Source organism: Larus michahellis, chromosome 6, assembly GCF_964199755.1.
Source record: "Larus michahellis chromosome 6, bLarMic1.1, whole genome shotgun sequence".
NCBI lineage: Eukaryota > Metazoa > Chordata > Aves > Charadriiformes > Laridae > Larus > Larus michahellis.
Window position 1 is genome coordinate 70,741,794 of NC_133901.1, and position 14,400 is coordinate 70,756,193.

The 14,400-nt window shown below is 40.9% G+C and overlaps 1 protein-coding gene across 2 annotated transcripts in view; it reads left to right on the plus strand.

Annotated features, from left to right (window-relative positions):
- DOCK1 (dedicator of cytokinesis 1) overlaps positions 1-14,400 on the plus strand; it is a 324,129-nt gene that overhangs the window by 43,763 nt on the left and 265,966 nt on the right. For both annotated transcript variants that reach the window (XM_074593014.1, XM_074593017.1), the window contains exons 13-19: positions 2,257-2,382; positions 3,800-3,924; positions 4,243-4,341; positions 5,494-5,566; positions 7,295-7,398; positions 7,874-8,057; positions 14,069-14,166. In XM_074593014.1, coding sequence (XP_074449115.1) covers positions 2,257-2,382; positions 3,800-3,924; positions 4,243-4,341; positions 5,494-5,566; positions 7,295-7,398; positions 7,874-8,057; positions 14,069-14,166 — 809 coding nt within the window. The remainder of the gene's footprint in view (positions 1-2,256; positions 2,383-3,799; positions 3,925-4,242; positions 4,342-5,493; positions 5,567-7,294; positions 7,399-7,873; positions 8,058-14,068; positions 14,167-14,400) is intronic.

A 14,400-nucleotide genomic window follows, 5' to 3' on the forward strand; every position in this document is an offset into this window, starting at 1 on the left:
TTCCCCCCGCCCCGTGTGAACGCTACAGGTTGTCCATCCTTCTTCTGCATTGTCCATCACTTGGACATCTTTATATTTCTGTACTGGAAAAGGTGACTCAGGGAGTCGGCTCTTGTGCCCTTGAGCTGTGGACGTTGACCTCCTCGTGTTGAAGGAAGGGATATTCTCTCCCGTCCTTTCCTTTGCCTTATTTTTCCACTTTGCGGCTGCGCTTGCAGCATTTGGCTCCCTCTCAAGAGGACCAGGGCATTGCTTCTGCCAGCACCTCTCCCACCCGAGCTTGGCTGTGGAAAGGATGGAGCCAGAGCACGGCAACCCCATGGATCCTCCACGGATCCCTTCTCTCACGGGCTGCTGGGGTCACTGCTCCTAGCTCAGCCTGTGCTCTGCTGACGTGAACCTGAGTTCGCTTCCAAAGTCTGGGTTGGTTCTTTGGGTGTGTATGTGTACAACACTTTATGAACATAACGTGTCTGCCAGGTAAAAAGTGAATTGCATGATGGCTCAGTTATTTCTGTACTGACTTGAGTAATTTTTTTGGGAATATGGATTAATAAGGTGTTATGCAGGCCAGTGCGGAGTCTTCACCAAGCACTATGTAGGTGATACCACATGTAGGGGGTATCTGAACAATAGACCCAAGGAAAATGATATACTCTTTTGCTGATTTTTGTTAATTAATAGAAAAAAAAAATCTAAATAAACTTTTTTTTTTAAAGTTATCCATTAGCTAAAGAGGAGAACTTAGATCTGCTTTCCCTTCCTGTTTTCACCTGTGGCCATAGTGTATCAGAAAGGAGGAAACATTTCAGCTGCTTCAGTTCATTTCAGATTCTTTCCCTAAGAAAGGTGGCCAAGCAAACAGAAAAGGATTAGGAGTTGTCGCTTAGCCAGTCAGAGTAGGTACAGTTACTCTTGAGTGGAACGGCAGCTGTTAGAACCATCTCTGGCAGCAAGTCAGCATATAGCCTTTTATAAGAGACTTTAATAGAAAAGAAAGCTAGCTGCCAAATATATCCAAAATGAATGCATAGTTAGTTGTGACTGTAACAGGATAACCCACAATTTGTTTTATGGATGAGTATTTTTTTGGTATTTTTCATAGATTTTAATTTTAGGATTTTCTTCTGCAAATTGCTGCTGTAATTATTTCATGCTTAAACTTGATTGCCAGTCACTCTACCAAGGGTGTAAGACTTCTTCCCCCACCCCAGTTTGATATCTTTTTCCTGTAACAAGTGTGCCTGATGTTAGTTGGCAAGCAGTGGCTTTTTAGTGGCGCCTTCTGCTACCGAAGAGAAAAATGTCAACTCTGTAAAGCTGATGCTGTAGATTTCTTTGTGCTCAGCGCAGGAAAAACAACTTACGGGGGTGGTGGTGATGAATCAATTCAGGGTGCATTTCTGCCGTTGGTGCTCTCTCTGTTGGCATCTCAATATTGGTTGGTTGTAATACGTAAGTTTTTCCATTCAGATCAGCATTGCTGCGTCTCTCTCTTCTTGTGGAAGATAAACGTTTCATTAGGAAGAACTTGTGAGAGTTCAAAGGAGAGATGAAAGCCTGAGGCCGTTCTGCTAATGGCTTAATAACTGTATTTCCACGAGACCCTTTGTGGAATACTTAAGTGATGAAAGAAGTCTAGTTTTCCAAGTTGGGTGAGGAGGAGGGATTCTTCTGGGGTCGCTCCGGCTTCGTGCCAAGGGCACAGTAGACTTGCTTCTGTTTTCACAGCCCGGACTTCAGTGGGTCCAGCTGATAACCAAGGGTTTCCTTCTTCCAGTTTATGTTGTATGGTGCTGGTAACCTGTTTTTCTTCTGAATGGAGACCTGTTCTGGTGAGATTTTTGGACTGTGAGTAAAACTTTTGGCTTTAGTGAGGCTGTGTATGGGAAGCTGTATGCATCTACTTTGGAACATCTGCCTAACTCCTCCCTGCCGAGACGCCTTCTACATGGTATTGCTGCGAAGTGCAAAATACAAAGGCCCGAATCCTTATCGTGCACAGATTTCCAGTTTCTCAGGTTTTTTATTAGCCAGCCAGCTTCCAGTTGAGGATTTTATGCAGTTTTCCACAAAGTCTGATATAATCAGACATACTTATGTGTGCTCTACTCCTGTTTCTGCGTAAAGTGGTGGGGTTTTTTTGAGTGTTTTAATGTACTTTGGAAAGTGTATTTTTTTGTAAATGTGTAGAAAGAAATTTTTAGTAACTAGAAAAAAACCAGCAATTTAATAATCATGCTTTTTACACAACAGGTTTGTGGGTGACTTTGAAACTTCTTCCAGGAGATATTCATCAGATTAGGAAAGAGTTTCCACACTTAGTGGATAGGTCAACAGCCGTGGCTCGGAAAATGGGCTTTCCTGAGATTATTATGCCTGGTAAGCCATTGTGTCAATTAATGCTGCTTTGTTATATTTTAATCTTCTTTAAATATCTGTATGTATGGAAGCTTTGGGGGGGGGAGGGGAAGATGAATGTGAGGTATGACATACATTAGAAATAATGCATTGTCAAAGGAGTTTGTCTCATTTAAAATAAACGTGAAATACTTTGGTAATACCTGACACATGTGCTGCATAAATAAATAAAGCTAACAATCCGCTCCCCCAAAAGATGCGATATCACAGTGACAGTGGAAATTCTTCTCTTTCTCCAGTGAAGCAAAATGTATACAAAACAAATGCTTCATATTCTCTCCCTAGCAAGGGCATATGTAAAACTTATATACTGTGATGAATCCAAACCAGAAAGATTTTTCAGAGAAACAGGCTTGATTTAGAGATATGCAGGTCTCTTGGAGTTTGTACTAGATTTGGATAATGTATTTGAAAGAAAGCCATATTGTCTTTTTTTTTTTTTTAAGTCATATATTCCATGGTACTTCTCGAAATACAAATTGTCATAAGCAACAGACCACAGGAAAAACCCCTGCCAGTGTCCTTTTCAGATTGACGGGCTGTGCAGGATCCATTAGATATTTTCAAAAACCATCCCAGTTCCAGCTCTCCCTGTGGTTGCTGACTCGGCGTTTGTCAGTCGTGTTACCGTAGAGCCGGTGTGGTGTGAGTACCTCAGCACCTCTGCTTGTGATGGTGCTACGCTGGCACGTAAACCATCTGCCTTGTGACAGCGTTGGAAATCCCCCGTTTCCACAATTCACTTTCAAATCTTCAGTTGAATGGGGTGTAGTTGAAGACCATTTGAAGATGTAAAGCTAAATACAACCCTCCCCTGCAACCCCCCAAGCCAGCAAAAACATCAAACCGCTTCCCGATGTAACAAGTTAAACACCTCTCGGTAGGCTGTTTGAATATCTTTAAATTGCAAAATATCCATGTATGGATAAATTAGTGACTGTGGTGAAACTCATCCTTTCAAGTTAATAATGAAAGAAGTTGTGTAAAAAGAAAAAAAACCAACCAAAAATTTAAAAAAAAAAAATTAAGGTGTTTTTTGAGTGATACGTTACATACTCTTAATGATGATGCGGTATTCTTTCAGTCCAGAAACAGCGTGTAATTTTTTTTTGGTTTTTGTTTGTTAGATTCAGCTTGGTGCACTAGGAGTTCGTAGTTCAGACTTTAGAAGTCTTGGCACAATTTTAGCTAAACAGCTGTTTTCGGTTCTAGTTTTGCATGTTCAAGGTACTGTGGCTTTCAGATGTTTTGCCATGTGTATGCGCAGTTGCTGGTATGAAAAAGTGGTGGTCGTTGTTTCTATGCCTCCGTGGTTTCACAACTCGATAGGTATAGTGTGAAAATTGCTAAGAACTTTGTGCTCTGCTTTTTCTTGTAGGTGATGTGCGTAATGACATCTACGTAACGTTGGTTCAGGGAGATTTTGACAAAGGCAGTAAAACAACAGCAAAGAATGTGGAAGTTACAGTATCTGTTTATGATGAAGATGGCAAAAGATTAGAGGTATTGAAGTATTTAACGTCTGGGGTTTTTCTGATTTTGGTACATATCTATTTAAGGCTTTTCAACATGTTTCTCTGTATTTCTCAGCTGAAGTCCCTGTTTTTATTTACAACAAAACTTTCTCTTTTACCATAACTAAATACATCTTGTCGTATCAATGCATGCACTCTGATACTAATTTCATGAGGAGCTCTGAGCATGAGCCGTTCTGTCTTATTTTGACCTACTTCACTGATTTTTTTTTTTCTTGTTTATTTGAATGAAGAAGTGGAGCTTAAGGTAGACATAAACATTTTCTCTTTTGTTTGTGTTTTCAAGAGTGTTATTTTTCCTGGTGCGGGTGATGAAGCCATCTCGGAGTACAAGTCAGTGATATATTACCAAGTAAAGCAGCCGCGCTGGTTTGAGACTGTAAAGGTATATAAACTGTTACAATAACTTCCTCTGTGTGGGTTATTATGCAATTAATACAGGTTTCAGTGGATGCCCTTGAGAAAGCAAACTAGGGAAATTCAATGCTTGGGACAAAAGAAGTAGCTCGACTAAGGAGGGCTTTCAGAGACTGCTGGAAAATAAATTTGACTTTTATTGCATAATGCATTTTATTTCGTCCCTTTGGTCAAGATGACTGTTACAGGGGCACTCCAACATCTGTTTAGGAATGGTTTACTCTATTTCCATGAAGGTGACCTAGAGAAGCAGGATATTAAGGTTCAACCAGAATTGCCATAGTGTTGAACTCGTCAGTGTTCTGGGATCTGGCTGATTGTGCATTGCACTTGCTGACTTTGCTTGGGTAATAACATTTTAGCTTAAATGCCACGTTTGAATATTACAGAGGAGGCTGATGTTAGCTTTATAAAATACATTCTGTCTAGCTGTAGGCAGTGGGAGCAGTATCTGTGTACCAAGAGGGGACTTACAGCTACTCCCCGCACCGTCGTTTTAAGTCCCCTTGTTGCGCCTGCAGACAGAGAGGGGCTGCCAGGGAATGGCAGCGGCCTGGACATGGTGCTGGGGAGCAGGTACAGCACAGAGCCTGAATGTGGGTGTGATCAAGAAAATACCACAGCTTTGGCAAAGATACTGGGGGGAAGAGCATTGGTTGCATCCCTGCACATTGGTGTGGAGCAGAGATAGACTAGTAGTATATGTAGTATGAGTGTTGCATAGGTAACAGATGTGTTAAGAATTTTTGCTTTGCTGCTGTTGGTAAGCAAGCTGACCTCTCAAACTCAAGAGGGGCTCATTCCTGAGCTGAGGGGGGTGGTAGGGGAGGCTTTGAGGTTACAGACAATATCTGAACTTGCAGGTCTTGTCGGGTAACTTAAAAAGCTTGCTTCTTTCCTTCTCTCTTTCTTGGTTCAAGAATTGGCAATTTTCCTGGGGAATCTGTGACCTTTCAAGGTCTTCTAGGGCAAAATGAAGCTGGTACTCAACATTAGTCTTCTTGAAAGCGCCAACTATATTTTTGAAAGATGTCTCGATGAGATTTGGTAGTGCTTGATGATGTTTGAAGATACTGTACTGACTGTTTTCTTTCTCCATCCTCTTTCCCCATATGTGAAGGTCGCAATCCCCATTGAAGATGTGAACCGCAGTCATTTAAGGTTCACGTTCCGTCATAGATCATCACAGGACTGTGAGTAATTCAGCCTTGTCATTATGGTTCTTGTCAGTCTCTGGTGCCAAAATCTGCTGAAACAGGCATAACGTTCCTATCTGTAACTGACTATTGTAATCGCTTTTAGTGCAGGGATAAGTTTTTTGCCTGCTTATTTTATGTTAACATCTCAGCTTTTTTTTCCCTCTGTTTTCCTTACCTATTGACATCAAGTTTTTCCTTTCCTGCCCAGTTATTTCGCCAAATCAAATAAAAGGGCTAGTGAATAAAGCTTTCGGTTAGCAACTGAAAGGGTTGCGGTATTGTATATTTTAAGAGGTAGGTGGGTAGGGAGTAGTAAAGATATTTACCAACCCCAGGTGTGCAACGGGAACGTGAAAGAGTTTACAGTAGGCTTAGCATCAGTAATTGCAGACTTAGCTTTTAAGAAACTTGGTTTCTGCTTCTGTTTCTCAGACTGACTTGTGGTCGTTTTGAAGTAATTTTAGTCTAAAAGATATTTGCGAGCTTGTGGTTTTCCTCAGCTTTCCTGTAATGCTGCTGGCAGCTGAGATGCTTTGAGCGGTTGAGGATCAGATGGAGACAGCTAGACGTCTTCCATTTGTCAACAGTTGTTTTGCAATCAAGTTTGGGGATTTGCCTTGGTTGTGATAACGTTTGTTCCGTATAGTGGTTACAGGGGCTGCCTCGCTTGATAGGAAAGCCTTTCCAAGCCTGCAGCAAAACGCTCTTGCTGTAGAACACATGCGTAGACAGAAGCGTTAATCAGGTAGTGTCCACTGGGTGCATTTTAAGATGTGTAGCGCTCTCCATATATACTTATCTGTGTGATCTGTAATACGTTACTCCGCAGCAGTTATTTAATTGAAGCTGTATATTTTGCAAATTGATCATTAATAAAAGATTTACTTAGTTTAGAGAATGATACTTGCTAATGAAAACAACGTGCAGAAAACTAGTGTCATTAGTGTCAAAATTATGGTTGTGCACTACATAGTACTAGAGAGAGATGTTTTTATGATGACTCAAAAATTTCGGTTGGCCATGGTTTAAATATTAATTAGAGGCTGTGCCTTAGGGCTGCAGGGTTTTCTCACAGGCTGCTTGGTCTGTCTCAAGTTGATGGCGCTTTCCTTCTGATTTGACTTCTGAACTTACTTTGTGATTTCTGCTTGCCCCATTGCTTTGTTTTTACTTAATTTTTGACAATAAATTTTGAACGAGAGCAAACAATGCATTTTCTACATCATATGAGTTGTAGAGTGGGTCACCTTTCAGAAACTCAGGCACTTCATCTGTAATTAAGGATCTGTTTTGGTTCTAATATTCCCCCTACTAATGATAAAGCCCTGATGAGATCCTCAGTGCTGGTCTCTTGAATCATTGTTCTAGGTATCCAGCACTGCCATTCTTCTAACTCCGAAAAAAATGAAGATCACAAATGCATTGAATTTCTGTTCTTAAATAGTTACATTAATGGAGCTTTCTAAATGAACACACAGAATACGGAAGTATTAAGCATCTAGTTACTGTTGCCATTGTCACATTCTTAAGCGTTTATTTCTCATATTTTTGGTTCTGTCTTGAGGTTAGAAGACTCTCCCAATTTCTTGTACCTTTTCTACAACTGAGAATCTTTATTATGGTCACTTGTGTATAGGTTTATCCATGTTTTTTTGATTAGGTGGACTGTCCGTACTAGTATCAAATACTTAATTATGCTTTTTTTGTTTGTTTTTGTAACAGCCAAAGATAAATCTGAGAAAATATTTGCTCTAGCATTTGTGAAGCTCATGAGATACGATGGAACAACTTTGAGAGATGGAGAACATGACCTTATTGTTTACAAGGTAGAATTTTGAGATACTTCAGTATTTCCATAGTAGCTAGCTCAGTGCGAGTACTACTGACTTTTAGTGAATTATTGTTACAGAATTGCACAGAAAAATGTGTTATAGGCTGTTCTTTTAGATCAAGCAACTAGATAGTAAGTACTGTGCAATTTGCGTATTTGTCAGATTGATTATTAAACTTGGGGTATGTTTTACTGGGCGTATTTTAATTTTTAAGGTGCTTGTTACCGAGTTTTATGTGTGTTTTCATGTCTGAGAAAAGTTGCTTCTCTAGCCCTTCAAATATCACATCTTGGTTCTAATCTGTAGACAGGTTAGTGCTAAATGACTCTGGTTGAAGGCCCATAGGATACCTCCATTTCTGGAGCAAACCTAAGAAAATCCAGTATAAATTCTACAATTTTATCATTACCAAGGCTTTTTACTAGATATTTTAAGATTGTTTCGTATTTTATTTAAAACACTACTGTAGGCAGAAGCAAAGAAGCTGGAGGATGCCTCGACGTATTTAAGTCTGCCATCCACTAAAATAGAACTGGAGGAAAAGGGACACTCTGCAACGGGGAAGAGCATGCAGAACCTCGGAAGCTGCACCATCAGCAAAGACTCTTTCCAGATTTCTACTCTAGTTTGTTCAACAAAACTTACCCAGAATGGTAAGTCCGTAGAACTGCTGGAGCTTCTGCTCCTCGCAGGTGGAGTGGGGTTGCAGGTACTGACTTTCCTGCCTTCTCTGTCCCCCTGCTCTGCGAATGGATGCTGGGGTTTTTTGCCACGCAGTCTTGGATTAAATTGTCTGGATGCAGCAAAAGCATCTACAGAGTGTGTGCACTATCCAGCCTTTTCTCTGCCCATGGGCTTTGTTTTGCTTTAGAGCAGTACATGTCTCTCAAGAAAACAGAAGAATCCAAATTAAATGGAAACAGGAATATTGTTTACCATATAGTGAGACTTTTATACTGAAGTACACAGAAAACAGGCTCTGTGGCATTTCACTTCTCTGTGGGTATGAAAAATAGCACTAAGAAAGAGGAGGAGTTTGCTTTCATGAGTAGGTAATATCATGGCTCTGCTCCCAAATCAGCTGTTATATGTCATTTCCAAGGTGCGATATCCCTCTGTTATGCCTGAAGAAAGCTCTGATGTTTTCTTGTGTTGGGCAGAAGGGATGGGAGCATTAGAATGTGTTGCATGGAGGTCACTTTCATGTTCGCACATCCTCACACGAACGCAGAATACCAGGAATGGAGTTGGCATGTTTTGTTCCTTTTAAAACTTGCCTGATATACATTTTTCATGTGTATTTGTCAGCTGGCTGACTGCATCCAAAGGCGGTGAAAGCAGAGCTGATGGCAGGCACCAAAGCAAATATTTCACATTTCCAGACTGTGCCCTCTGTAATTTTTGTGCTTCGTTGCCATGGAGCGGTCCCTTGTTCTCTGCGCCGCAGCAGAAGTTGACTCGGGAGTGTGGGTGGGTCATTGAGACGGGAGTGAGTCATGCCAGGGAAAGGGATCGTTCCTTCGTGACTCAGGAGAAGGCAGGGCTCAGTTCCGATGGATCTGCCGGGAGCTGAGGTTGTGGACGAGGAAGGCTTGGGATGGGGGGGTGGGTGGGCATAATGATTGGATTGTCAGGTTAATGAGTTCCCCTCTGTCCACAGGGAAAGTTACTAGTCTGGTACAACTTCGCAGTCAACTCACAATTTTGTTGCAGTGTTTTTCAGTGGCATCTCTGTTGTAGCACGTCCTAGGTGTTTTGTATTCAGAGCACATCGGAGTCACTGCAGTCTGGCAGTCTTACAGCCTAAGAGGGCGTTTAGCAAAAAAATTCGGAAATGATTTTGGAATTTCGTAGCAAAGATGGCATCATAGCTCAACAGGAACACAGTGGTTTGGGGGTTTTGCAGAGCGCTTGTGGAACTGAGCTACTTCTTGTTTGTCATGTGATTGGGGGTTTTTATTCCTCAGTCTTTCCTAGTGCTTATTAGCAGTTAGAAGTATTTCATACTGATCAATATATTGACATTGCTTTCACAGAACTATTATTAAAATTAAGACTGAGCATTGTTTCATGCTTAATTTACATAGAATTTGCTTTGAACTTTTGATCTTTATTTAATGTTACCATTAATTGTGTTGTCTGTGAAGCCTTTTCTCAAAATTGCCAAAGCCTTTTCTCTTTCTTCAAAGTATTTTGACATTGTTAAACAAGATCACCATGTATCCCTAAGCAATTTAGAAAAGAAACAAAAAAAAATCATCATTAAATTCCTTTCTCAAGTCTCATTTTTCATCTAAAAATTGGCAGAGTTGTTCAGATTATAGTTTCTGAAGCTGATTTTAACTTCTGTAAAATTCTTGGTTAATATTCTTCCTTTAACATTCTTAAAAATAAGTAAGTAGAAATCCATGATTATCCTCGTGTGCCGAAACGTTGAGGCAAAACATAGTTTTCTTCTTTTGATCATCTATAACGGTTCTTTCTTCACCCTCCGTTTGGAATTGGCTTTAAGACTTATTTTTAGTAATTCTGAAAGTATGTTAATAAATCATATGACTCTTCCTACATTGTATTTGATGTTGCAAACTATCTTTTTGTGTATAAGCTCTTCGAATACTCACTTGACTTCAGTTCTCTGTGAACTCTGAGTTATTAATGTTGCTTTTCTGTTAGTAATTGATGTCCTTAGTATCTGAAAATTCTCCAAAATAGCAAACTTGGCTGCTGGTAAGACTTCAGCTATTTTCTTGGAGACAAAGTGATAGCCTGAAGTATCTACTTAGTTAACATTCGAGCAGTTGTTAGTGATTTGTGGCAAAATGTATTATAGCAACCCGTTTCCTGGCCTTTTCTTAGATTTTGCATTTAATTTTGAGAAAGAGTAGCAATGTAAGCCAAGGAGTAGGACCATTTAAGATACAAGCAATAAAACCCCCAAGCTCCTCAGGGATCAGTGAGAAGATCAGCTCTTGGAGGTATCAGAAGCTGCTGTTCATTATCACTTGGCCTCTGGGCCAGGTTCTCCTCCTTTGCAGTCTGAGGCAGAAGAGGATGTTCTTCCTCCCGTATCTGCAGGTCTGTGGCAGTGCATGCCTTTATTCTGCTCTCGAGACTTTCTGTAACAAATACGTCTTTTATGGGCTGAAGAAACACTTTGCATTTTTGAGTAATGAAATGAAGCGTCTGTGTTAAAACTCTGGAATTTAGGAATTGGTGTTCAACTCTATCAAACTATGTATGTGTTGAAGTGATGACCAACAGTGCCACTGTCCCCTGATGTATTAACAGGCAGTGTGGCACTGGGTCCCCACCTTCTCTAGGGGGTGGTTGACTCTTTGAGACCTCACACTTGCTTTGCTACATGTTGTGGGGCACTGAGTGCGTCAGCAGACACCCCAAAGTTGGGGGGGTTGTGTTGGGTTTTTGTGGTTGGCTTTTTAATTGGCATTCTTTGGGTTTTTGTTAAGGTCAGAAGTGAGAAGTTTGATCCCATATGTTATGGGATATGTGCTTGCAGCTGACGGCATCTCAGTAGATCTCTCTGAGGTGGGAAATGTTGGGCCTTCTGTTCTTAGGGTAAAGGGATAGCGAGGTCTGTTTTGAATCCGTTCCTGATGTCATGTCCAAGTCAGGGTTGTGTGTTGATTGTGTTTTCCTTTTTCAGAGTAGCCTGCTGAGCTATGACAGACTGAGGTCTTGTCTTCTCCTGCATAGGCGAGGTAGTCTTGGTATTTGAATCTTCTTTTTCTGGCAACTAGGAGCTGGAGATACCGGGAAATCCAGAAGGAGGGGCAAAATGGCATCAAAAGCCACATCCCACTCTACCTGAAGACTGCCTGTGGGTAGGAAATCGTACCGGTGCCTGTTACAGGGCTGTCACGATGGATGTCCTTTTGTCATCAGGGTGGTGGAAATAGAACTGAAATTGCATAAATGGGCTCGCTGGAAAATTCTTCTGATTGCCAGTAGCCAGAGGGCTGTCTAGTGTTCTTCCTGTCTGCTGTTGTGAAGCACCCAGGGTGTCTGTAAGGGTTATTGAAAGTATTTCGATGTTTTCTTTTCAGCCTGAAGGACTCAAACCTCTAGATAATAGTGACTGTTGCTGATCTGGAGTCAAGATTTCAAGGAACCCAGGAGACTAGGCTTTCAGAAAACAGTTGAGAGGAATTTTACTTAGTCATTCAGCACAATTGATAATTTAGGAAAAAAAAAACCCAAAACAAAACAAAAAGAAAAATAAACCCCACACCAATACACATGATATGGCAAATTCAGGTGCTACACTGGCATAAAAATGAAGATGGAAATACAGAATTAAAATAAAACAAGTCATAAAAAGTGGAAAATAAAATGCTTAAAGTCAAGAGAGAAGATTATTTCAAAGAACACGTGGAAATGTAATTAAAGTAGAAATATCTTACTTCAATTCAGTGACTGGGCTTTGAGAAGAGTTTGGGTATTTCTACAGGGAAACCTTTGCATAGATACAGGTCGAGGAAGGTGTATAACCGGGAAGCTGGACCATTTGGTTCCAATTGCTAAATAAGATATAAAAGAAAATCTTCATCTGTAGTCAATATAAGTTACATTCAGCCAAATAAAGCTGCTGTTGGCTACTTGGCAGTCTAGATGTTGGTTCTAACCCTTTGCCATTGAAAATCCTCGGTCTGTCTCCTTCCTCTGATATTTTCCAGTCACTTGACATAGTCTGACTACAGTAATTACTATTTAATGTAGGGTAAAATGCTGTTTTACTTTCTTACCCTGTTCTATTTCCTGTATTATTTTATACCTAGACCTATTAAAAGAGTAGCATTAACTGACCAACTGGTATTTTGCTGGGGTTAATGCTTGCAGTTGCAGAATGAAAGCACATTTTTACTGTACACTGGGACTTACTTTTCTCTGGTAGTTGGACTGCGTTGACATTTTCTCTTCACACATGTATATTCATTTAGCATTTGCTGTGTCATCACGCTGAAAGTACACGTGGGTTTGTTTTCTTGGGGCGATACATGGTGCCATTCAGAGATAGCCTGGGCTGGCTTTTGTTCAGACCGTTTCTTTTGTCCAGCTGATGCCTTTGTAGAAGCCAGACTGAAAGCAGATTCAGTCATGGAAAGCTGATATAAACATATTCACCAACCGGTTTGAATAAGTCATGGAGAAATCTTTACTTTTCTTCCAGAAGCAATTTTTCTGTTAACGTTGGGTTTCTGAGACTTTGGTTTCAGCCTATAGGCTTCTTGTAGGATATATTAAAAAAAAAAAAAGGGGGGGGGGTGGGCTTGAATTGTTCAAAGCTTTAACGTAGTAAACCACTCTTTACTTCTACTCCCAAAGAGATGGTAAGAGGGCTTGGTTTGGGCGCTGCCCAGAGGGGAGTCTATCCCAAGGAGAATTTCAGTCCATTCCACTCTTAAGTAATTTTATTTGTTGCATAGAATGAAAGATTTTTGGGGAAGATGTAGCAGCTGCTCTTGTTCTTTGCGGGTAATTCCCAGAATATACCCTGCAGATGCACGCCTTGCTAAACATTTTGTTGGTTGCTTTGAAAGTTTGAATAAAAGAAGTGAGGGGGTATTGGTTGGGAGGAGCCGTCTGTCCTTTCTGTTTATGTATTACATTGGCCAGAATTCACATATTATTAACCGTATTTGGGGGGAGGTGGGTAATGTGCAGTAGTAATCCAGGGGCTGAACTGAAGGTGGACAGTCTTCAGAATCTCCTCTTTGTCTCCCTTTAGGGGCTTCTGCTGAGGATGACTTTATGGATAGTTTTTCGTCTGAAAACTGACTTTTAGTGGGGCAGGGAGGAATTTTTCCCTGATGCTAGTTTGGCTGAGGCAGGACGAGCTTGGGGTTTTGGGATTTGTAGGGAATTCGGGTCGCATCTCCACAAATGCTAGGGTGGGCTTCACTTACTGGTGCTCCAGCGTGGCTGTGAGTTTTTCCTAGCCAGGGGGTCCCCTGGGCAACCCCTGTTGGGAGTTGCCTCATGCATTTTCCTTAAAGGCAACTGAAAAATGGTGTTGTAGCTCTTTATGACCAACAGAAAAGAGAGAACTTGCCATATTTATTAGTAAATGCTGAAGTGCCATGATCTTCGTAGTGGGATGTAGAATCTGGGGACAAAACCCTCTGCAGTTGACTTGTTTCGTGATCTGTTCTGTACCCTGGCTCTGCCCGGCTCAGAAGCAATACCCAAGAAATTTTGGGGATTCTAAGTTATTAAGCAGACAGCTTTCCACTGAATTAGCTTAGTTTGCAACTGTTTGTCTTGCATTGTGCCTTATTTTCTTTTCAGTTTATTCGGCGAGAGCAAAGAAGCTAGAAACACTAATGCTGGGAGAGTCACGGCCCTGTAGATATGACTGTGTTGGTGGCTGACTGATTTCATTTTGGCATCTCTTTCTGAAAACACAACTGTTGTGTACAACAAATTAAAACTGAGGGATCAGACTTTCTTGGCCTGGATTTTAATGCTGACATTTCAAAAGCAGTCTGCTTTTTTGAAAGCCTTTCAGAGTTCTTTCATTGTATTGTACTAGGTTTCTGCAGCGTCAGAGGCGTGCTAGAAACACGTTGTTGTGAAACAACAATAGCTATGGGGTGCGAGGGAAAGTAAATATCCTGCCTGATATGATTGTTTTTCTTATTCCTAGTTGATCTCTTGGGACTGCTGAAATGGCGATCTAACACGAACCTGTTGCAGCAGAATTTGAAGCAGCTGATGAAGGTTGATGGTGGTGAAGTGGTTAAGGTAACGAGTTAGTTTACTTCAAAATAAATTTGGTGTCGTAATTTTGCTGAATCCCGTATTTTGAGGTGTTCGTATCTTTTGTATTGGTTCCCCGTCCCCCAGACCTTACGCTTTAAACTGTAACCAGGTATCTCTCAGCCTTCAGGATGCTAATGCCCTTCTCCTTGCCCTCAAAGAACATTTCAGATGTTGAGTACTGGTAAAACACATGTAAAATGCAAATATCTGAAAATG